Source organism: Leuresthes tenuis, unplaced genomic scaffold (genome assembly GCF_036924035.1).
Source record: "Leuresthes tenuis unplaced genomic scaffold, fLeuTen1.0.hap1 SCAF_5, whole genome shotgun sequence".
NCBI classification, from domain to species: Eukaryota; Metazoa; Chordata; class Actinopteri; order Atheriniformes; family Atherinopsidae; genus Leuresthes; species Leuresthes tenuis.
This window is the reverse complement of record NW_027325359.1, coordinates 20,037,140-20,061,888: the sequence shown is the minus strand read 5'-3', so window position 1 is coordinate 20,061,888 and position 24,749 is coordinate 20,037,140. Positions and strand designations below refer to the sequence as shown.

The 24,749-nt window shown below is 38.9% G+C and overlaps 1 protein-coding gene across 1 annotated transcript in view; it reads left to right on the top strand.

Annotated features, from left to right (window-relative positions):
• The first annotated feature begins 23,333 nt into the window (after positions 1-23,333).
• The window catches only part of LOC140307515 (solute carrier family 23 member 2), a 47,633-nt gene continuing 46,217 nt past the window's right edge, over positions 23,334-24,749 (top strand). Inside the window, exon 1 of the mRNA XM_072386438.1 lies at positions 23,334-23,570. Coding sequence (XP_072242539.1) covers positions 23,517-23,570 — 54 coding nt within the window. The 5' untranslated portion in view covers positions 23,334-23,516. The remainder of the gene's footprint in view (positions 23,571-24,749) is intronic.

The window sequence follows — 24,749 nt, the reverse complement described above, 5'->3', positions numbered from 1 at the left end:
ACTCACTGTAAGATCTGAATCTTAAAAAGTGGGTAGTAACACTCCTTAACTTGGTGTTGATGCAGAAATCCCCTTTGAGCCAACTCTTAGTCAGCTGACTCCAAACTGTAGAATCAGACACAATCTAATCGATCAAGGGGTCCATGAACCATTAATCACATTTAATCTGTAAACCTTGTGTATGTAGAACATAGAGGTAATTAGCTTAGCTTTCAACATAAAAAACGAATGGACTTTTTTTCTTAAAGTGTACTGATAATTGCAGTGCTAAGTTTCCTGCAAAGAAACTTATCCAAGCAAGACTGCAAACACGAGTTATCGGGACTCTCTTCAATGACGTCATCTAAAGACATCCATACATAATTTATCTTCCTTGCTGACAGTGAAATCAGCTTTCTGCTCGAACAGCCATTTGTAGAAAAAAAAAGGAAAAAATGGCTCATGGGTTTTTAATGATCTGGCACTCTGGAAAAAAATAGTTGCTGAGGTAACATGCTGGTCTGCTCTGTATGCCAAAGCGGATGTGTGACAAATACAAAGGCTGAAAAATCTCCTGCTGCTCTGATGCACCTAAGTTACCAGTAAGATTAAGAAATTAATGGGGTTTTGCTTCTGTTAAGTCTGACGAATTTTAGGTCAGACTTGGTAATGTGATCACTCTGTTTGAGTCAGGCCTTCTGTGTTTCCTGCTGTCATCACGTGGCCTTTGAACCTCAATTTAAATACAATTAGTGGCTTTACACCTCCTGCTATCCTTTTATGTCAGATTATTTGAGCACATTCATTATCCAAACGCCTCTGCTTTCACAGTAACGTCACTGTATAGTGCATATCAGATCCTTGTTCTAGATGTTGGTGAATTCTTCAAAGATAACTATTTGATGTCATTTGAAAGGATTGGTGTGATTTTTGATACTATTTTTTATTTTTTTTAATTTAGGATAATTATTTAAACCACCTGCTTCCATCAGGTTAAACAGGGACATTGACATCCATCCATCAATGAATTTTGATTTAATTCAGTGTTTTTTCAGATGCCATTGGGTGACAGGCAGGGTACATCCTGGACAGGTCGGCAGTCCATCACAGGGCCACATAGATACAAATTAGGCAAAAAACCATGCACACTCACACCCAGTCCTAGGGACAATTTAGAGTCACCAGTTAACCTAACATGCATGTTTTTGGATGGTGGGAGGAAGCCGGAGTACACAGAGAGAACCCACTCGTACGCGAGTAGAACACACTAACTCGAAACAGAAAGGCCAGAAACAAAAATGAGAGTGCTTTGACTCTAGTCTAATGCAAGTAAGATGCACACACACAGGTTTGGCACTTTTAGATGAAGAGGAAATAATATATTATCATATGTATTCTGTTCTACTAAACTAAAACTAAACTAGTATGATGAATGTTTAGATTTACAAGTTTGTGCAACGCTATGAAATCAGAGGGGTGCAAAATTCATACTCACTAACTTTTATTTAATGTCTATTGCCATAAACCAAAGTACTGGGCAGATTATTCACATGATGAATAAACTCAACTCTTGAATACATTCATTTATATGAGAGAAAAATAAAGGTTTCTGTACACGGAAAAATTTAGACATTTACAGAAATCAAAAGATCAGAAAACTAAAGGTTCAAAAACACAGTAACGGCTCCTCTTAAAGGAAAGTGGTCTTGGTTATGATGTGCGGTAAGCATCAACTAATCTTTATTTTTTCTGAATACTTATAAAGAATTCATATTTTGTGTCTACTGTACGACTCAAGCTGTGAGTTCAGGATGAATGACTGTAATTGCTTTAAATATGATGTTGCGACTTCAGGACAGACGTAAGATTTAAGAATGACTGAACAAAGAGTAGAATTATAGATGATCCTGTCTCAGTTTGATGTTCATGTTATGTCTAACTTTCCATGTAAATACTGATGTGCTCATTTTTTCATCAATATTTCAAATGTTTTTGTATGCGTGTTTGTGTATGGACTGTAATCTTGGATGCTTATTTTGAATGGTTTATTTCTCACAAGGCTGTAAAGTCGAAAGCTACCTCATTTGCCAATAAAATACAGCAACATGGATTACCTTGTAATATGTGAATAAAAACAGAATGCAGTGATTTGCAAATATCACAGCAGAACATAGAGTTGATATAAATTGTTGAAAAGTAAGACATATAACTACTTCTGAAAATGTTGCTAAAGTTGCATTGAAAGCTAATCCTCTTTGAAAGCTAATCCTCTTTAAAATCATTATAGAAAATATCATAACTATTGATAAACAAATGCTTTACATGCTTTACAGATCAGTAACAAAAGTCATATCATGCAGCCAAGTGCAGATGCAACTTTTCTGTTTGGATTGACCTGTGACCAGGGACCTGTGAAAACTAGGAACAAAGCGTAAATGGGACAGTATGTTTAGTGAGGACAGAGGTGACAAAAAGGCTCAGTCATCCTTGGGGAGTCAGACTCCTTTTAGTAGGGTTACAATGCCATTGCTGTTTGGAACACAGTTTCATGTCATTGTCAAGCTTAAATTAATCATCATAATTTTTATATTAGGGTCAAGCTTTAAAAGGAACTGAAGCTTCGAATCTCATCTCCATGGGATGGGACACTCGAATTCCTGTGAATTCCTCTCCTGTCTCATTTCCTTTCTACTTTCACAGCTTTTGGAGAGTGTGAGATGGTGCTGGAGGTGTGATGTGTTATTCTTAGTGTGCCCTGTCAGTGTTCCTGTTGTTTTTTTTGTTTGTTTTGGATTTCTTGAAACAGAGACACATCCCTCCTCCCTGTCACTTCACCCATACATGTGATTTTTAGTGAGAGGTCATGAAATTGCAGAGGCTGTTTGGGTGTAAGTGCTTCCACTTACATGTGTGTTTTATACTGTAGTGAGCTGTATCCCATAAATCACAGACTGTTTTGGTTTGTCAGTGGATGTGCAATAGGAATGTAATAATGAAAAGCAAGAAATGCCTATTGAACGGCGATATTTGTTGTTTAGTTCAATGTCAGTCTGGAATCTACAGTCTTTATAGGTTTCTATTAGAAATCCAAACCTTGAAACACAATTTCCACCATCACAATCTATAATAATAATAATATATTACTTAGTTTGCAGGAGGTGAGATGGTGACAGCTTTGTGAATCAAATCTTTGCAAAGCAAAACACAAAAACAACATAAGGTGCCAATAGACCAATAGTTATTTTTATAGGCTCTGATTGCATCTATGCAAGAGGGCAGTTTCTCCAGCTTATCCTCTGAAAGGCTGACCTGTGTGGTGGTATCTCGGCCTTTATGTGGCTACAGATACCATGTAACTGTCTCTTTTTGCTGCTCTGAGAGCATTCCATTTATGAAGTGTTGGTTGTTTCTTGTTTGCAGTGTTTCTTGCTTACTGCATTTTACTCCCTGTGACTGCTGACATCTGAAATGCTCTATGATCATGCCACAAATTAAAACTCAGAATACAAGAATTTAAAGAAGCTTTAAACAAGTCTCAAAAATCTAAAGAATTACTTACAATATTTTCAAGAGTTAGTGTGCACTGGTTGTTCATTCAGTGAATAAATCATTAAAGCAAGTCCCAACGAATGAAGACAGAGAGACAGAGTACATAATGGGTGGAAAGGCCAAAGCTCTGAATAAAGGCAAAATAAATAGAACACAAAAGAAATGAGAAGAGACTGTCTTAAAAAAGCAGCACAATGTACAAGTGATGTAGAGGAAGAGAGATACTGAGAGGAGGGGAGTTTGCTGGTGGTAGTGGGGTGCTCTGAGTCACCCGCTTCCATCGACTATTTATTTTGGTTGGCCGGAACAACTGAATCCAACCCAAGTTTGGATGGCTCTGCAGTGTGACGTAAAAGGGATATACGTGTTTGGGTGGGTGACGGAAAAGGAGTCACAATCCCATGTAGGCCATCGTTTTGAAAAGGGGGAAGCCAAGAGATAGAATACTGAACCAAAAGAATTTCAGCCCACTCAACATAATATCCTCTCTGCTTATTCTTCTGGAAGCTCTTGACATGAGCTGTACATTTTTTAAATTCACTGTAACTGATGCCAATTAAAACTGAATTTTATTTTGGCTTCACCATCTAAATCTACAAATTCAGTCTGCAATGTTTAGTAGATCATTTGCATTTAACAAAGGTTTCCCTATTTCTTTATTTCTCTATATAAATGATTATCTGTTTAACACACTCTTAATTCATGCATAAACAACCCACTCAACACTCAGTGACATATTTATATTTGGCTAACTACTCTGTTGCACTCATTTCTAAATTAATCTTTACACTGTACTTCCTTTTCATGAGACTGACCTCACTGAGCTGAGGAACACAGTTAAATGTGCACACAGACACCTTCCTCAGTGCTCTCACAGAGACTCTTTCAGGAAGAGTTCAGAAGAGCAGCTGAAACAGACATGCATAAGACATTCAGTTGCTTCTGATACCCATTTTCCACCAAAATTAGCATGTGAACCCACAAAGCAATTAGATAATTTCCCATTTCTAGTTGTAGCCTGTTTGGTCCCAGCACACTGATGGCAGCACTGTGCTTATAGAACTAGAATACTTACCCAGTAACAATGTCCTGGGGGACAAGTCAATAAGCTGTGACAGCTCGAAAGAATGATATCACACTGTATCCTCCGGGCTTTGTTGGACCATAATTTCTGAGCAAAGTTTTATGTGACATAAAGGCCAGTTTCTCATTTTTGACTAGATTGTGGATGTCAGCCCCACACTGAGAAAAGTGAGCCACCAGCTGTTTCACAGACTGGCAAATATGATCAGTCTCTTTTTATCCATCAGTTGTTTATTTTAGTTTCCGAGCTTCCATGTAAGATGTTATGATAAGTAAATGTCTTGAAAGAAAAAGAAAGGTATACCCGCACATGAGTGCAGCACACTTAGCAAAAACAAGCATATGCACTATGCCATGATGTTGTTCCCATCGATGTCATTGGATTACAGCAAAATCATTCTGACACTGATTACCATTTAAACCCTTTCATTGCACACTCAAAATCTAGATATTAGTGGGTCTCTTGCTTCTTTACCAGAGGGGAGGGGGCTTAATCTATTGGTTTTATTATATATATATTATTTTTTCCATCCATCCATTTTCTATACCGACAGTCCGTTAATCGGGTAGCGGGTGGGCTGGAGCCTATATATTATTTTTTCTTTTTACTTAATTTGATGTGATTTTATACAGCCCAACTATTACGTTATGATCTGTATCAGTAAAGAAAAGAAGCCTGGAAATAATCCTGCTTATATTTTAGCACGTTAATGTGATTATGCTGGGCTAGATTTTTGTCATTATTACCTAAGACTTTTTCTCGTGTCAAACTCAAATAACTAAAACAGAACGCATACAAAAAGGGCTTTATTCATAAGTGATTTTGTTCAAATACAATAGATGCAAGCCTAGAGGGAGGGCGTGAAGCAAATAAATGTAAACGACTAACAACGGGCTAAACATGATTGTGTTTTACAGAAACACAAAAGGTGATATGAAAATATAGCAACTGCATTAAAGGGGGGTCTTGGATGATTTAAAGATAGCATTAAGAAGAATTACTTGTTATCAGAAAGATAGGTTGCCACCGCCAGAACTGAAGAAATGGCCATAGTAACATACTTCTAACTTTGATAACTGTTGTTTTACACAGTTAGTGTAAAACTGGTAGTGTTGTTTAGAACACTACCAGCATGTCTTTTTCTTTATTTGGGACCTTTAACATGTGAACATGAACTCTTACTACATCCAGTGGTGCAGCTCCTCAGTATTTAGTTTAATCCATCACTCATTGCTTTTTTAATTCCAGTCTATGCAGAATATGTTCAGCCTAATTTTTCAGTCAAGTCAGTAAAGTCTTTCGGCACATTAACCTCTGTTGTAATCAATATGGCCACAAAATGGCTCCACTCATACTACACTCTTTTGAAAGCAATCCAGAGTTTATTTTTCTCTACTTTAGACTATTAGATATGTATTACATTACATGCACAAATTAATGACTTTTGGGCTCCAAATGCTACCAAAATCTACAGCTCACTACTATTCGTAAATGCACCCTGCATAACCAAAGACAGATAATGAATGCTGCTGCTCTTTTAATTCTTTTTGTCACACTAAACCTTTACATAGATCATGTTACATCCACCATGTTTACATATGAGGCACCAAATTGTGTTAGTGTGTCTTCAGGATTGGATTTTGTGTATGGCATAGTGGATGGCTTACAAAACATTATTTTTGTGGGCGCTTGCTGACGAGCAATAATGATTCTCAGACTGGGTTATGCAAGATGTTAGTCATCAGGACATGATTCATCCCTTGGTTCACTGTATTTTTATTCTTTTATTTCTCTCCCCACTCTTTAATTTACTTTCTGTGTCAAATCTCTTTTCAGTGAGTGTACAGGAAGCTACTCTTTTGCATTTAACATATATTATGCATATATTTTGGTGTCAGAACTCACTACCAGCTTAAAGACAAAAACCCTGCATGCACTTTACTCTGTGGTCCAGTAATATGTTATTTAGTTAGCCATTAAGATTTGCAGGGAGGTTTCTATGTCACATTTCCAGGTAAAAGTGGAATTATCTCAACTCACCATCTTTATCTCTATCCAAATACAAAGTCAAATCCTACACTCTTTGTTGGACCTTGGAAGTTTAAACTCTTTCTTATGCTTTTTGCTTTGCAAATTTTATCACCAGTTATATAGTTAATTTAATAAATGAATGAGCTTCATCTTTTCTAATTTCTAGATTTCAAGATTTTTTCCTCAGTCAAAAGTTAGAAATTACAATTTCTTACTTGTTAATGAACATGTTAAAGAACCTGTCAGGACAAATTAGAACTTGTAACACTGGTAAAACTTTGTTCATAAAAGCAACAGTTCTTAACATTAATAGAGAGGCATGGACCGACAGAGAAGCCCAAGATTTACTGTGCCTGAGAGAGGAATTTTTACCAGCTGTCTGGAGTGGAGTACAGTAAGCGAGTCACTTCATCTTGATGAGAAGTTATATTTTCTCTCAAACAATTCCAGTTGCCCAAATTTTAAATAGATAACTTTTGTCATATTTTTAAAAATGTTTTACTTTAATGAATGTTAAGTCACTGTTCAACTTCCAAGACATACTCCTACTGCATCCTTAACCTCTCCTTGCATCTGTCTTCTTTCCTTCCTTTCAAGCAAATTGACTTTAAAAACACTTGAAAGACCAAACAAAACATAAAGTGTGGACAGCTCATCTGTACTGTTTCAACACACACGCTGACTCTCTTTACAGATCAACAATTTCCTTTTTACAGTATGTCACCATATTTAATTGCACATTAATGCGGCTCATGTTTTGATTTCCTCTATCTAAATTTGTACTGACTGCATGACTGTGTGCACTTAATCTTCCACTGCAGTAACCGCTCAGTTTATCTGCAGGCAATATCCAATACAATAATATAATAATAAAAATGAACAGGTAGTGCAACAAATCTGAGTAGCATGTCTCCTAATACTCTCAGATTCAGGTAAAGTAGGATACAGCTTGTCCCCTACAGCTCAATAACCACACACACATGCAACATAAATCACATTCTGATAGCAATGTGATTTAAGAGGCCACTAGTTAAAAGATGGGTTTAGTGCAGCTTTGCCTGTCCAACTATTTTTATGTTATAGATTTTCTTACATCCGAAAACTCCTTCACCTGACTTCGCCACCTTTAGTCCCTACCCCTTCAATCCTCCCTATGTTTTTCATCCCTTTTCCTCAGCTTACGTAACAGGGTGATCACGCTGTCCTCTGGGATGACAGGCGAGTTGAATGTGGACAAAATTATGAATAAGTAGCCAGCCATTCTACATTTTTATCTCTCCCTTACTTTAGTCTTTACAACCCCTGTCACAGGGTATATCTAACTGTATAGTCCCTTCTCTCCCTTTGTCCTGCAATTTCCTCCTTCCCCTGGTCTCATTCTACTTATCCCCTTTGCTTCTGTCTACATCCCCTAACCCATCAGCTCAACATTGTAGAAGAATCTGGGGGCTGTTGGCATGCAGATTAAATGTCGTAATTCTGAAATGAATGCCGAATGTGTGCATCTATGTATGAGCCCATAAACGATAGTCTGCAGAAGACTGAATGCTTCTGTTTGCCTTATATCATGGCAACAGCAGTGGTGGATGATGATGATGATGATGATGATGATGATGGTATCAGTGCTCATTCACAAAAGCAGCAGCTGGATGAAGGAGGGGGAAGGGAGAGATGAGACTAGAAAGCCTGAGTGGGAGGGGCAATCATGTCGTCATCAGAAGGAACAGCCATGCTCATTCACAGATAATGAAAAACAAGGGCGTCCTCTCTGAAGGGTTATAGCACAGTCTCTTTGTGAAAAGAGCCACAGGAATGATGTTAGAAAGGGACAAATTAAATTTAGTCCACTTCTAGTAGTCAGGATTGATTCCTCCAATCTTTTATATATGGCCTGTCAAACCTCGCCTTTCTGAGACTGAAAGTAATTGTCTGCCATAGAAACCTTCAGTCGTAGTGTTAATGGTTGATTTTGCTCATATGTCTTGTGAGACAAACAAAAAAACAAAAAGAAAAAAAAGATCATCTCACCATGTTATGGACAAGTAACAGTAAGCAGGTTGAAAATGTAATTTTTACATGTGGAGGACTTTAAGTTTTCCCACCACTGGGGGAAGAAGACAAAGGATTAGAAAACAAGACAGTTCAGGAGAGCTCATGTGCTGTGATGAAATAGACAGGATGCATGTGTTGACATGTGTTTTGCCACTTCAGTTTGTTGCTCATGACTATAGATTGGGCTGCTAATTGTAATTTTATCACATTTTTTCACCCTGCTTTACAAATGTATTTGTTGATGTCAGAGGAACCAGTAACACCTAATTTGCTCCATTCGTGAAGTCATTGAGAGTAAGTTAGCGTTTGCTAAATGCCTAAAATTGGGTTGGTCGAACACACAAAAGCCAGAGGCCATTTTAGTTGACCGATGGCTCAGTCATTCGCTGGCATACTGAGAGTTAAGAGGTCAGAGCAGGAGTCAGGAAGTGGATGCTTGAGTTAAATTGATTGTTCTCATGAGTCCATGGGCTTATTTGTGTCAGTACTGAGTTTTATGCATTTATAAAATAATGCAGACCGAAGTTTTGAATAGGCTATTACCTATAAAAACAAAACAAAAAGTAACCAATAACAGGAGGCAGACTGACCTGATTTACTTAAAGGGGAACTCCGGTATTTTTAAACCTAGACCTTATTTCTGGCATGAAATACATTTATCTACTCATCGAGAACAGTTTGGCGAAAGTCGGTGTCCCACGATAGTATCTGTGTAGAAATCCCTCCGTTAGCTCTCCTATAGCCGCAAGTAGCCACATAACAGCACCTATGAGCTAACAGAGCTATAGTACATGTTCGTTCATTCATTAGACTTAAAGTATTGGTGAAATAAAGACAGATAATGCCTTATTTAGAGGCTGCATCGTCTAAGCCCCATTCACTCCGTTATAGGTATATACGCCGATCGCAATTTATCTAAATATCTTCCGAAGGACGCCAACTTTCGCCAAACATATTTCATGCCAGAAATAAGGTCTAGGTTTAAAAACACCGGAGTTCCCCTTTAACATGATGTCAACATCCATCTACTGCTTCATGTTGTTGATAAGGTGCAGAGATTTAGATAAACTTTTTGTAAGCCAACATGTAAAACAAACTAAAATAAAAAAAACTTTTTCTGACACAGCAAGAGTACTGTCAAATCTTGGATTTGACTGTGCTGCCATCTTCTGGCAATGCATGAGATTGCAGCCATAAAAACTAATTACTTCCTGTGACTGTATGCCTGAATTAAACAATACATTTATTTCCACGCTTTAGTGTACAAGAATTTCAAATTAGAGGTATGGTTGTTTTGTTCAAAACTCACAAATACCATCACAATAAAGCATATAGACTCACTATCACTATATGTTGTGTTTGTTTACCCTAATTGTAGAACACTACACATATGACCGTTAATGTGATCTAACTGATTGAAGCTTTGCTGTATTTAAAACAATCTGTAATATTTATATCTGAAGGTGGAATATTTATCCCCATTAAAAAGAATATCAGGAAGAGCACCATACAGTATTTCCTACATTCACCTGAAGTATGTTGCAGTAGAGAGAAACCATTGTTTGCCGTCTTTGCCATTAAAGGGGAACTCTGGTATTTTTAAACTTAGACCTTATATCTGGCATGAAATAAGTTCATCTACTCACCGAGAGCAATTTGGTGAAAGTTGGCGTCCTTTAGTAATCTAAATATCTTCCGGAGGACACCGACTTTCACCAAACTGTTCTTGGTGAGAAGATAAACGTATTTCATGCCAGAAATAAGGTCTAGGTTTAAAGATACCGGAGTTCCCCTTTAAAGGTCTACGAAATTGATACAGCGAGGAGAACGAAGGAATTGTCACCTTTCATTTAATAGTCTGCACATGCACATAAATAATACAGTTTCAAAATTGACAATATTAATTTCAACTATGTAAAATTGAGTTTACAACTAACTCATTACAGTGGTGTTGCCTTTTGCATGTATTTTTCCCACAAAGCCAGCCTTTTTTTTCCCTGTGAGGTGATGTTTTCATTATATTTGTGTTTGTCTTTTTGGAGGATTTTACACAACTTGCCTGGGTGATTTTCATCATAGTTAATGGAGAAGGTGAAACCTGGGTAAATGCTAATCCATGAAAATTTGCTAGCTTAAAGTGGGTTAAATCAGAAGGGTCTTGAGTTCAACTTTTTGCCTGATATTCACTACTGAGGTACTGTTGGATTAATTGGGTTCAAGTTGTGATCTGTGCCATCAACTGACACTATAAAGGAAGATCTGTCGTAGTGGCCTCAGCTGGAGAATTTTTATTTTTTTTTTAAATTTTCCCCCTTTGGTCTTCACAAAAATTGACTGTAATCATTCTTACACCGAATCTACACAAATTTTACATGAATTTTTATGAAGCTTCCACCTGTCACAGTTAATAGAAATTAGCTGAAAAGCAGCTAAACAGGAATGACGTTAAATCGCATAAAACCACTCATTAATAATTAATTAATTAATTAATTAATTAATTAATTAATAAGGCTTCACGGTGGTGTGGTGGTTAGCACCGTCACCTCACAGCAAGAGGGTTCCAGGTTCGATCCCTGCCTGGGGCCTTTCTGTGTGGAGTCTGCATGTTCTCCCCGTGTATGCGTGGGTTCTCTCCGGGTACTCCGGCTTCCTCCCACCATCCAAAAACATGCATGTCAGGTTAATTGGTGACTCCAAATTGTCTGTAGGAGTGAGTGTGAGCGTGCATGGTTGTTTGTTTGTTTGTCTCTATGTGGCCCTGTGATGGACTGGCGACCTGTCCAGGGTGTACCCCGCCTTTCGCCCGATGACTGCTGGGATAGGCCCAGCGCACCCGCTACCCGATTGACGGTATAGAAGATGGATGGAATTAATTAATAATAGCATTAACAGTCAATCTGACTCATGTACACTTTGTGTCCTCAAACTACATAGTCATATGAAAACATTTTAAGATCACTCTAAATATATACAGATTGGTTTACAAACACGCCTGGTGGGCTGTGAATAAATAGAGAAAAGTTAACATGATCCTTTTTTTGCCCATTGTAATAATATGAATATCACATTGCTCCCAGCAGCACCAGCTTCATACATATTACTCCAGGTTGGTTTGGGTCTGACAAATGAATGTCCTTATTATACAAGAACTGTACCATCACCAATAGGCAAGGACACAAACACTACAAGTGGTTTTTTGGACCTTGGAAAACAATTTCAAAGAAAGACCACTAAGAAGAGTGAGCGTCTACTATCAATATTATCATTGAATAGGCTTCCCCAAATAACACCACAACAAATTTCCTCTCTTTCCAGTTCTGGATAAGAGCTCAACTTTATTTCTTGTAATTGGTCCAAAGTGAATAATTCATCAAATACAAATAAAATGACTCAGCATGGTTATAATGCTCTAAAACGGAAGTCAAACGTCACCCCACAGGTGGTCTTCCTGACCTTAATTTTTTTTCCTTAATATATTCTCTGCATTTTTAATTGAGTTACTGTGGGAGTAGTTGTTGGACCTGTTTGTGCTAACTGTCTTAAGTCAGGTTAGACTGGTGTTGTTTGACTTGGCTCTGGGTAAGGTGGAGGGTTTGGCATAGGTCCAAGTGGAGGGTCAGGTCTCGGTCCGTATCCATGACTCCTTACATTGTCATCTTCTCTGTCAGTCATAGTCATCACTTCTGTCTTCGTGTCCGTCTTCTTTGCCTTTTCTTATTCCTTTATGTCTTTTCTTTGCCTCTGTCAACCAGTTTTTTTCTTCTAAAGACGATTGTTTTGTTTTTTCTTAAGTTTATATTTTTTACTTTTCTTCTATGTCTTATACCAATTTGTCACACTCACTTACTACTAACCTTCCTGAAAACCTGTACTTCTTTTTCCATTTTTTAAAGTATTTTATATTATTTCATCCTGGTATAGGAAAGTAAATCAACGTTTGTGGATGTCATTACCCCTCTGCAGTCCAACAGGTCCTGGCCTCTTTTTGTCAGCAAACATTGCACTGGGGGTCTTTCATTCAGGAGTCCCAGACTCCCCTACTCATATAGTACTCAATACTAAATGAAATTCACAAGCTTAGGACATTTATTCTTGTTGCAACAAGGGAACAGTTTACACACAGAGGCTGTGGTACACATGTTCAAAGATACAGAGTTCTCAGGAAACCTTTATAGGGTAGAGTAGACGGAGACTGGAATTTTTGCTGATATGAGTCATGGGGTATCATTTCTGTCGTTCTGGAGCAGACAGTGGTGCTGATAACGCTAAGGCCGTGGGACATTCCCTTCTGAGAGCAGAAAGTGGTGATCTCTCCGTGTGTAGCTATTATTCTCATGCATAGGTACAATATTTGCAACATAAGCAGTTACACATCAGTAGAAATGATTATGTGGACAAAAAGGATAAGAATTTTTCTATCACCATCCAATCTGTGTGTAAAGCTACAGAGAAGGCCACAAAGTGGCTGCTGATAAAGAGGGCTCCATGGGCGATTGCTATTGGTACGCAAGCTGTGGTCTGATCAACCTCTGCTGGGTTGCCTGGGCGAGGGCGTCTGATGTTGTAAGACCCGAAATACCTAGTGACCCCAGGTTACATCACATCACGGGTTACATCACTGATGATGCGCCCCAGTGTATCCAGAGAGAACCGTCCCTTTTGGAGACGTAGGCGGCTGAACTCCATCCTCCCAGCATCCCTACTTATCGTGATTGGAGGCTCTGTTATATTAGGAAAAGACAAGGGTGGTGGAGGGGGAGTGGTGTTAAGTGGAAGGGGTTGAGGCTGAGGTTCTTGGTGGTGAGGAGGAGAGGGGGAGTGGTCAAGGAGGATTGATGATCCCAGGAGAGGTGTTGGAGGTGTGTGTGAGGGGTCGGAAGTGTCCACAACATCAAACCTGTTGAAGAACAGGTTTAATTGGTTGGCCTGTTGTTGGTCTCCTCCCATCACTGCCACAGACTTTGTTCCCTGACCAGTGATGTTTCTCATCCCCTTCCACACCTCCCTGGTGTTGTTTTGGGCCAGTTTTCTCTCCAGCTTTCTCCTGTCCCCCCTCCTTACCTTCCCTGATCTTGTCTCTCACCTCAGTCTGCGCTCTCCTCATTTCCTCCTTGTCCCCCCTCCTGAAGGCAGCCTTTTTCCTATTCAGGACTGCTTTGATGTCCTTGGTCACCCATGGTTGGGGAATCAGCAAACTGTGGCGATTTGTGGGGATTATATTATCCATACAGAAGTCAATATAATCCATAATGCAGTCTATGAGAGTGTGGATGTCCTCCCCATGTGCGTGCGTCACAGAATTGGTTGGGTTGAGATTTTATGAATGGCTGTTGCTTTCGTACACCTTCACTTAACTTGAGAATTGTCAACTACTAACATGTAATGTCACATATGACTACAATTCTTCAGTGATTAGAATTTGTGTTTTAAGAATATTTTGAGACACTATGTAGAAATGGGCAAAAAGCATAGGCATGTTTAAACTGTTAAATAGAGCTGGTGGAAGGATGATGGTTGCAGCTTGACCTGTAATGTTACAGTTAAGAAGGGGCAAAAAACAAATACAAAGGGGTCCGAGGTGGCTGATGGCTGGCAGAACTGGTAAATTTACAGGAGGGTGGACATTGGTGGGAGGATGAGTTGTCAAATGAGAGGCGTGACTTTGAATGAGCTCCTGGTTAGTTCTTAGTAAGGTGAAGCAGGCAAGTAATCAAGGTGGATAGTGAACTTGAGTTAAAAGGGAAGAATGTTTAATTGAGAGACGCTGAAACAGGCAGGCCAAATACTATCATTATAACACTTCCTAAATCATCTAACAGAGTGGAAGAGGGAAGTGGGAGAGAGATATGTAGGCTGGTAAGCCAGACAACTGGAAGGAGAAGCAAGAGACACAAAAATGTGGAAATATGGGCAGCCGTGACTCAGTGGTTAGAGTGGGTCATCTAATAACCAGAATGTAGGTGGTTTGATTCCCACTCTCACCGCTCAAAAGATTGGTGTACTGACAGCTGGAGGGGTGGCAGTCCACCTCCTTGCCTCAGCCAAGGTGCCCTTGAGCAAAGCACCGTACCTGCATGTCTGTGTTCAACAGGTGCCAACCTGGATGGGTCAAGTGGGGAAGAGTAATTTTATGCATTTCCTGTATCTACATGACAATAAAAGTCTTAATCTTAAAGTGGTAACAGTGACAGGCCTCTAAATCAGGTATTTAACTCTGCATGAATTGTTTGGCATGGCTTATTTATCTGGCCTGTCTTTACCAACAGTGGAAACAAATTGACCTAATTTTTATCCTTTGTCTTTTTGTGATTACTTAGTTGGGATGTTTTTTTCTTTGCTTTTAGTTTTTAGTCCTCATTTCTTTATTATGTCCCATTCTGTTTGCACTGAATTGTTTATGCATTCATATCTAATGGGATCCGTATACAGTAAAATACAGTGGATACCATAAGGGCTACATAAAAAGAATCATCTCATTAAGACTGTCAAAAATTCAAATTTGATCTAATGTCTCCAGTCAACCTTTTAGGGTACTAGGATATTTAATTTGGATTTATGTGTTATAACGTTTGGTTTTTGTGGATATGATCATTTATGGATTTATTCCATTTGGACAGCTGTCTGAAACACTAAAAGCAGTTTGTAAGCTGCTTTGTAAAAGATTGTGACTTGATTTTACAGATTAATCTCTGATGTACGTAAAAAAAAAAAATTCTCTCTTAGAAACCACAAAGCGGAGGACCTGGTCACTTGAGGAAATCCATGCTGTGAAAAAGACTCTGACTCCCTACATAGAGTCCGGCAAAGTTCTGGGAAAATCGGATTGTCTTGCCTGTATCACAGCTTCACCTAAGGCACTTAAAGACAGAAGTTGGAGGGCGGTAAAGTTCTATGTTAAAAATCGTTTTACTGCTATTCAGCTTGAAAGTGCAAAAAGAGTTTACTGAAATAGATTCCGAAAGCTATGATACATGTGTCTATGTTCAAATTTATTTTTACATGTTTACATGCATCAGTCTTGTTTGCACTTTTCTTCACTGGTCATGGTTTGATTTATACATGGCAGGACCAGCATGAACAACTCCAGTGAATCTAGCAGGGGTTCTAAGTGAATCTAGCAGGGGTTCAATTCAAGGGCTAATGTAAGAAACATCCATTACTTGGAAACTCGATGCTGATTCTGATCTGCCAGTTGTTCATTCTTCATAATTGATGATATACATATCCACTTATCTTTTAAAAAATGTGGGAATAAAATGTTTTTTGAAAATGTTAAAGCTCCCATCATCTCACTTCTATCAAGTAAGATTGAGGTGTTTGTTTCTCAACAAAAGCAGAATGTAAACTAATGTTTGGCATATAGAATAGAATAGAATAGAAAAATACTTTATTCATCCCCCAGTGGGGGAAATTCAAATTAGTTGAGTAGCTCAAAAAATTCTAAATATGTACAATGATTGAATACTAGACAACAACAATAATAATCAATGACAAAATAAATAAATAAATAAATTTGATAAGAACATGTCAGCAGTCATTATTAAAAAGCCTTATGGCTGTGGGGACAAAGGCCCTCCTGAACCTCTCAGTCCTGCAGCGCAGTGAGATGAGCCTCTGACTGTATCCGGTCCTCTGACCTGCCAGGATGCTGTGGAGAGGATGTTTATTATTCTCCAAAACAGAATACAGTTTCCTCCTCACCCGTTGCTCAGATATGTCAAATAGATAAAAAAAAAAATCTTTCTCAGCTTTTGCCCATTTAATGAAAGATATAAAAGGATGTGAAAACTGCATGATGTTAAAGGTATATTCTTGTGCTAAGGTGAAGAAGCAACCCAGCCTAAGCACATGTAAAAGATTATCTTTGTCTTGACACTTAACCCAGGTGTTTGTGTAGTAACTGTATTTCAGTACATGGTGCCATGCTTTAGGCAGGCTGGATTGATGGAATTGGTGTTTTGTGTGATCAGATATTCCTAATTTAGTTCAACATGGCATTTAAATGCTTGCGACTAAATTCATGGGACAAATCGTATCACTTATTATATACTTGAACATGAGTGGTTCTCATGGGGAAGCAAAAGTCAGGTGTAAAATTTAGTTTGATCACTCATGCTAAAATCCGTTGGTTAAACTAGAAAAAACAGGTCCACAGGCCAGTAGCACACAACTCTGGAAGCAGAGGTACCTGCAGGAGAGCAGAGGGAGAAATATCAAATTAAATACTTGAGAAAGCACACAAACTAACCTGAGAGGTGCTCAGTGTCTCCCATCAGCAGAGGTCTATAACAGCATGACAAAAATATAGTTCAGAATCACTTGATCCAGCACTAAATTCCCATGTGAACTTTTGGCAGGAGAAAGACAAGACTTTACAAGAAGCTACCACAACACCAAGGTACTTCCAGCTATACTGAAGTAGATCAAATTCTGTTACAGAAGCACATGCTGGTCACTTGTTTGCATGAAGGTCATGGGTTGTTGTGTGAACGCCTTTTGTTTGGAGCATCACAAGAGTTCATGGTTCATCATAGCCTGGAACTGAAGCCATGATCCATTCTTTTCACATGTTTCATTCGTCACCGTCTACCCGGACTGTGATTGTTAGAAATGTTTCACAGTAACACAAAGTACATTTTTCTTTAGCTCCTACAAAAAAGGAGCTAAAGTTTTATTTTACATGTGTACAATATCTTAAAGACCTGATGTCTAATGGTCTGTTCAGTAGATTTTACCTTAACAGCAATACAGTGCCACTGAGGGTAACTTCACTCAGAAAGGAAACAGTTCTGCTGCTTTGGATTTCCCATGTGAAATACTCACTATGAGACTGTTATGTAATGTGAGCTTTGAGGCCAAAGGTACAAAGAATCCTTTCAGAACGTTTAGTGCCATTTCAAATCCCCTCAGACACCTGTTGTATGGACTCTTAACAGAAACATTGTGTTTAAAAAAAAAATCTGCAAGTTGAGTTGCACCTACAAGTTAAATAGGAGCCAAACATCAAAGGAAAGCTTGAGTTGAATGGTGCTGAATGGTTATAACTCATTAAACAATTAGAATAAGACAGTCTATCCCGCTGACTGTAATGGCTCTTATTTCTGTGGTCTTTGGACATGAACACAGAGGCGTGATGTAAAACACTATAGTGACAAACACGGACCATGACCAAGAGAGCTCTTTGTGTTGACGGTGTAGGTACTTTAAGACTGAAAATGAGAATTCTTGAAAAGGAAAATCAAGGCACAGCTATAAACATAAGAACATTGTTATTATTCACAAAGATGGCTCAGAGATTCATTTTCATGTCAAGCACCATTTACAAAGACAGAAGAAACAAGATGTGTCTCATTTAAGTTAGCTCTACATTTTGAAGTGCACTTAGCCAAAGTATGGCATAAATTATTACACTTTTTTTATTTTATTTTTTTCAATTAGCTTTAGTAATAAATGCATTATTTAAATGTGAACATCCTGACCAATTCAGGTTTTATTTTTTCCTAATTTCACTATCACAGTTCGGAACTCCAGCTGACATTAGTCTATTGAGTCTGATCTAGGCTACTGTTCTTGCTCCTCGTCTATCCTGATCTGATTCCTTTGGTTTTTCAAACTATCATAACTACACAGTGCTTAAAACTACATTCACATTAATGTAGGTTAATTTAATTTGTAGTTGCTTAAAAGGTTAATTTAAGCAACTACAGTAGCACATGCTGGTCACTTGTTTTCTCATGGATCATGAGTTTCTGTGTGAACGCCTGTTGTTTCGTGCATCACAAGGGTTCATGGTTAATCCAAGCTTGGAAATGAAGCTATGATCCATTCTTTGCACATGTTACATTAGTTTCTGCCAACCAAAACTGTCAGATTGTTCTGAGTGTTAAGCAACATATTATTCTACAATGTTTTACAGTTCCATTTTCCTTATTTTTACCTTCTCAGTTATGCACAGAGAATTTTGATTTTACACCAGCACAGTGACAGTAAGGCTAGCTTTCCTCTGAATGGAAGGAAAACACTCACACCACTGTTGTGAACAGTGCACTGAAAAGACAAAGGTAAAAAGAGTGACCAAGGGTTCCCACATCTTTTCTTTAGAAAAAGCTAATAATTCTTCCTTACAATGCAGGCAACTAGTATTGAATGCAGGACACTGACCCACCTGTGGAGGGGGCATTTCTTTGATGCGGTTGTGGCAGCACGAGGTGTGGGGGTCTGTGACAGTTTGATTAATACAAAAATACTTTTTATTTATACAAGTTCCTAGTTAAAAAGGGGGTGGATAAAGGGGACCAATCAGTGCTGAGACCTACTAAGACAGTATCCAAATGGCATTGGGAATCCCAGGGACACCACACGTGAGGGAAATTTGAAAAAAAAAACAAAAAAAAACACCAAGTGCAAACAGTGGTTATATGCGGCAATCGGCTCGGATTAATGGCTCAATTACAATAAGATTGAATTATTCAGCTCATGTAACAAGCTTAATCCGACAAGAAATTGAATCGGATCGGGTTACTTGCGATCGAATTAAGACCCCGGGATAGCTCGATCCGATTGCTCACTTAACGTGCCTGAAGACGACAGCGTTCTGCGCATGCTCGAGATTTCTTTCCCGCGATCGTCACCCCGATGTCGAAGGAGACGATATTACTGTTGTTGTCGCCGTCTTCAGAAAGAAACAAACAATGTAATGGAGAATGCGACAATTAGGAACGGAACCAATTAGGAACGGTAATGACATCAAACAATAACTAATCACAAAATTAACAAAATTATTGTATTTATAGGTTGCAACAAAAAAAAACATTTACAAAAGAAAAATAAATTAACACAAAGGGACAAAATCAAATGGATGTTTCCACACAGTTCTCTCTCACATGCACACAGATGTGACTCCATAAACTAAAAGAGAGACGTGTTGCCGAGCCACTGCTTCGACCAACAGGGAAGAGCATGAACGCTATCGCCAGCCGAACAAATAGGTGAGGCGATCAAAGGCCGAGGTTAGACAGTGAGTGCCTGACACAAGGCCGACTATTCCCACGAACGTGATTCCAGATGAAGCTCAGTTTCAGTGAGGCACAGCACTCAGTACAAATAATGTTTTTAAATAGGATGAAGACGGCCAGACACAAACACGGTCTCCCTGTGTATGCGTGGGTTCTCTCTAGGTACTCCAGCTTCTTCCCACAGTCCAAAAAAGTTAGGTTAATTGGTGACTCTAAAAGTTGTCCTTAGGAGTGAGTGTAAGTGTGCATGGTTGTGGCCCTGTGATGGACTGGGGACCTGTCCAGGGTGTTCCCTGCCTCTTGCCCGGTGACTGCTGGCATAGGCTGACTGACAGATTAAGCATTAAGCATTATAGAAAATGGATGAATGGATGTGGGGCTTGATGTTTGAGCTTTTCAGAAAGGGATAATGACTTGGCAGTATGTTTTTTTGGGAAAGCCTTGCTACATTGATTCATATAGTGAATTAAAAATGGAATTTAAAAAGTGAACATGATATGAGGTACTTATGAACGGGAAACCCAGCTTATTCTTTCCCAAACCATTGAAGGTCTGATTCAAGAGCAGTACAGATTGAACTACTAATTTAGAGGCATATGGTCAGTTGTGAAAACAACCTTTATATTTTCTTCTAAATATATTTTGCAATGTCAAGTTGTTTTGGTGATCATTGTCTTCTTGCATTAAAGTTGGGACCTATCAAATGAGTTTCTAAAAAAAAATTGCATGACAATACATAATGCATTAATAATTATGTATTTTTGTAGATCACCAACTACCTGCAAGAAACCAATCCCCAAAATATTACAGTGAGTTTTTCACCTTGATCCCTAACATGGATTAAATTCAATTTAATTTAATAGATACTTTGTTTATCCTAAAGAGAAATTATATTGTTGCAGTAATTCATTTTATTTTCTCTCAACAATCATTCTAAACTTTCAGTAAATATGGTTAATGCTGTTGGCAGGAAAGAAGGACCTCGTGTGACCTCTCTGACGTCATAGCTGAAGGAGCCTCATGCTGATCACAGTTGTTTCAACAGTGTTATGTAGAGGATAGGCAGTGTTGTTCTTTATGTTCATCAACTTGTGTAGCCTCTTCTATTTACTTTCACAGAGCCAGCCTTCTTTATCAGTTTGTTAAGTGTATTTTCATCACTGGCTATGATGCTGCTACCCCAACAGATTGCTACAAAGCAGATTGCACTCTCCACAACAGACAGAAGATATACATCTTGGCTTTAAGCTTTCCTAAGAAGTACAGTCTGTTATGTACTTTCTTAAAGACATCCTGTGTGTTGCATTTTCAGTCCAGTCTGCTGTCCAGGTAGACTTCCAGAGGTTCATTTCACAAAGCAGATTCAACAAACTCTGAGTCTTCGGTTCCAGAAACGCTGATTTGAGTTAGTTTAGTCAACTCTGAGTAGTTTCACCTTGAGTTAAGCACCTGCGCCACAATTTTAAAAAGCCAGCATCAATGGAGCCACGATTCGACGACTCACCATGGCAAAGGGGAAGAGGAGGGCTACGTTTTTCACCCACCTCGAATTGGAAATCTTAATGTGCTCATTTTGATCATGTTTTACACTATAAAGTAAATATTAAGTGGCTATTTGACTGTGCAGTTGTTTTATCCCCAACATAATGCTGTTTTCACACACATAAATGTTTTCTCATCTATATCATGTTCTGTTAAATAATTAAGCCTATTTAAACTAACACAGACTTCTACTCAGCCAACAGAAAGAAGGCAGATGACTGTAAAACGGGCGGTGGCCCAGCACCGCCACCTCTAACGGAGGCAGAAGAGCTGGCCCTAAACCAGAATATTGGAAGGCCAGTGGCTGAGGGAATCCCTGGAGGGAGTTCATCCCCTCAAGACACAAGTGCCCTGTGATTGGCCTATAGATATCTTTTTTAAGCCTATTCATACAAATATTTATTTTTCTTTTTTGTCTTTTTTTCTTTTGTCCCAACATATTCTGATGATGCCACTCAAAAAACATAATTGTCTGGAAATGCTAAAACATCTATGCGCGGTCTGATAACCATCTCCCAATGAATATTTAATTCTCTGCGCAGTAATGCTGCACCTTCATTCACGGGATCGTTGACATGCCATGTTCGTGTTCATGAAAAAAAGTTGTCTCTTACTGTGCCTAATGGACTTCTAGAACTAGAAGGACTAGGCTACGCTAAAACTCGCCTGCTGACTGAATGAATGAGGAAACCAAATGGTGTGTGTGGTTGAAAGAGGGCAGAGACGGAGAGAAACTCAAGGTTTAGTGAGAAAAACCTGGTCCCGACCAGTTTAAGTTCATAGAGTCTGTTACTGCGGTAACTGAAACAGGCTAGAGTTACCCCTTTTTCTCTGGTTTGAGTTACTGTTTCACTAAGCAAGTTTTTGAGTTTTCACTAAACTTGCTTTGTGAAATGGACCTCTGATACTGAACCTCTGGCAGAGGAATATTGGCCCATTCTTGTCCATTCTGTGTGAGAGTTTTCACTTTCTGCACTGTAATCATCAATCTGCAGTTAACGCAGTAACACATTTTGAACACCCTTCATTGGAATAAAGTAAACATTAACCATGTAGCAGTTATGGTTCTCATCAAAACAAATGTGGTGTTGGGGGCTGGAGAAGACTGGACCCAGAGGCAAACAGGAGACTGGAAAATAGATGTGATAAAGGGTTTTATTTAGGGGGGAGTTGGGACGCCAGGAAGCTGGGAGTAAATTCAGGGTCCGGGTCGGCGGGGAAGGAGGTTCCGTGTCCAGGTCCATGATCCGGGTTGGTGTGGGTACGTCTCCAGGGAATTCCGTGCAAACCTTGTCCACGCAGGTGCTCATGAAAAGGAGCTCGGAGGTGGTCTGCTGGCTGATTTCAGTGGAAGGCTGAGCGGAAAGCTAAAGTCAGGCTGGGTGCTACAGCAGGCATAGGTTACACAACCAAGAAAAGTAATCATCTAGCAGTGGAGCACAGGAGGGAGCAGGCTTTAACTGGCATTGGCATTCTTATCAAAGAGCACTAAACCAGAAAAAAACATATGTTGACATTTAACAAATAACAAATAGACAGATAACAAATACGGCAATAAATATAAGCCATGGGGAATGATAATGAAAAATCCAAGGTGATAGAAAGTTGAAAAAGTTATTGAAGTTAAGAACTGAGTTTTATGAGAGGTGACAGAGGTTGGGAGCTGAATTCAGCATGACTGAAGTCTTTAGTCCTGGAGGAAGAGATGGTTCATTTGAGTTAATGTGAGTCAGTGAAACACAATTATATGTTTGTAATAGTAAGAAGTGCAACAGATCTCAGTTTCATTTTACACAAATATCAAGTATCATAATTTGTTTAGCGGTAACTTGATGTCTGCTGTTCAAAAGAATGCAGGAGAATAAACAACCTGTCTCAAAATGTCAATTACTCTAGAATGCTCTTAACTCCAAATTTATCATAAGAATGATTGAGTATGACAAATTCATGTGACAAACGTGCTTCTATCCTCGTTAGATCCATCGTCACACATCAGTAGACACATGACTGCAAGTCAGAGTAACTAAAGCTTGCATTTTCTTACCAGCACAGCAGAGACGTTTCAGAGTGGGAGAGGAGATTAGAAAATAACTGAGCCACTCTCTTTTCAGCTGTGATACTACGTTTCCCTGGTGATGTGAGGCAGTTTGTTCACAGGGTCTCTCTTACATCTGCGGTCAGTCTGTCTTACTCCCACCGTGTGCATCTCTATTTGTGAGCGGGCCACTGGAGCAACTATATACCACCTTGCCTCGTTTACCAGAATGCATCTCACTACAGAGGAGAAGATAGAGCTTGGATTCAATCCTGCATTTTCAGTAAGTGAGTCGTTCTAAGTGAATTTTCCAGTCAGGTTCAGGGTAACTAAATGTAAGTGGCACACAGGTAACAATGCATAATCTGGATTTTTAAAAATGATTTACAAGCGGAAAGTGGGATAATTGAGTACAGTGCAGTTTGAGCTTCTTAGAGTACAGAAGTAGGAAGTAAATATAAGCCACTATGGAATGTTAACTGACCCAAGTGTGCATGTGTTCTACAAAACACGAGTTATTTCGGTGTAATCGATTGCGTGGCTTCAGAATGCATGGCGAAGATTTCTGTTGAATGTAACTGAGGGACTTCAACTTCTAAACAGAATCTGAATAAATAAGTCAGAGCAGGCCAGTGGAGTGTATGTGTGTGTGTGGACCTGCAGCTGTTTTACACAGTCACATTACAGGAACTTGTCTCCCTCATGGTAACAAAAGGCAGTCCTAATAACATCAATCAATATATTCAGGGGGGAAAGTCATGTGTCAGGGTGAGGTCGATATTATGATAATGGTTAGAGGTTCAGCAAGTAGAAGTTATGGTTAAAAGTGAGAGCTAGTCTTCAGGAAATTAATTTAAGTCAGTGTGATGTCACTTGAAGTGTCCTATCTGTGTGTGTGTGTGCACACACACGTGTGAGTGGTAAAAATACTGGACTGCATGGGGTTTTCAAGTGTTCACAGCTGCCTCCAGGATTGTGTTTTTCTCCCTGAGCTAACTAACTTTGAAAAATTTGAAAAGCTGGGAACATAAAACCAACTGCAGATGGGTGAGCAGGTCAGTCTGTCATCATATTGACATGTGAAAGCATGAGGGCTCATTTATCATTCTTAGCCTTGTATTGTATAGCACGTCACACTTTGATAGATAGGCCCAGCAAACTTCCTGTAGTAAATACAGAGATGTTGAATTAGTGATTAAAGATTTCATTCATTTCTTTTGTAAGTGTGCTGACTTTGGCATTTAGATTAAGTTTTCATAATTCATTAATCATCATATTTCGCAAAAACGTTTTTTTTATCAAGCCCTGTCTTTTTTTCCCAAGCATGTTGTGAATGACGTACATTCAAAATAAGTTAACTTTAACTGTCTGCATCTGTTTAAACTAAGTTGGGACAGAGGCGTCCAGACTAAAACCCAGAGTTGTACTGCATATTCAAGAAATTAACTATGAATGTTTTCCT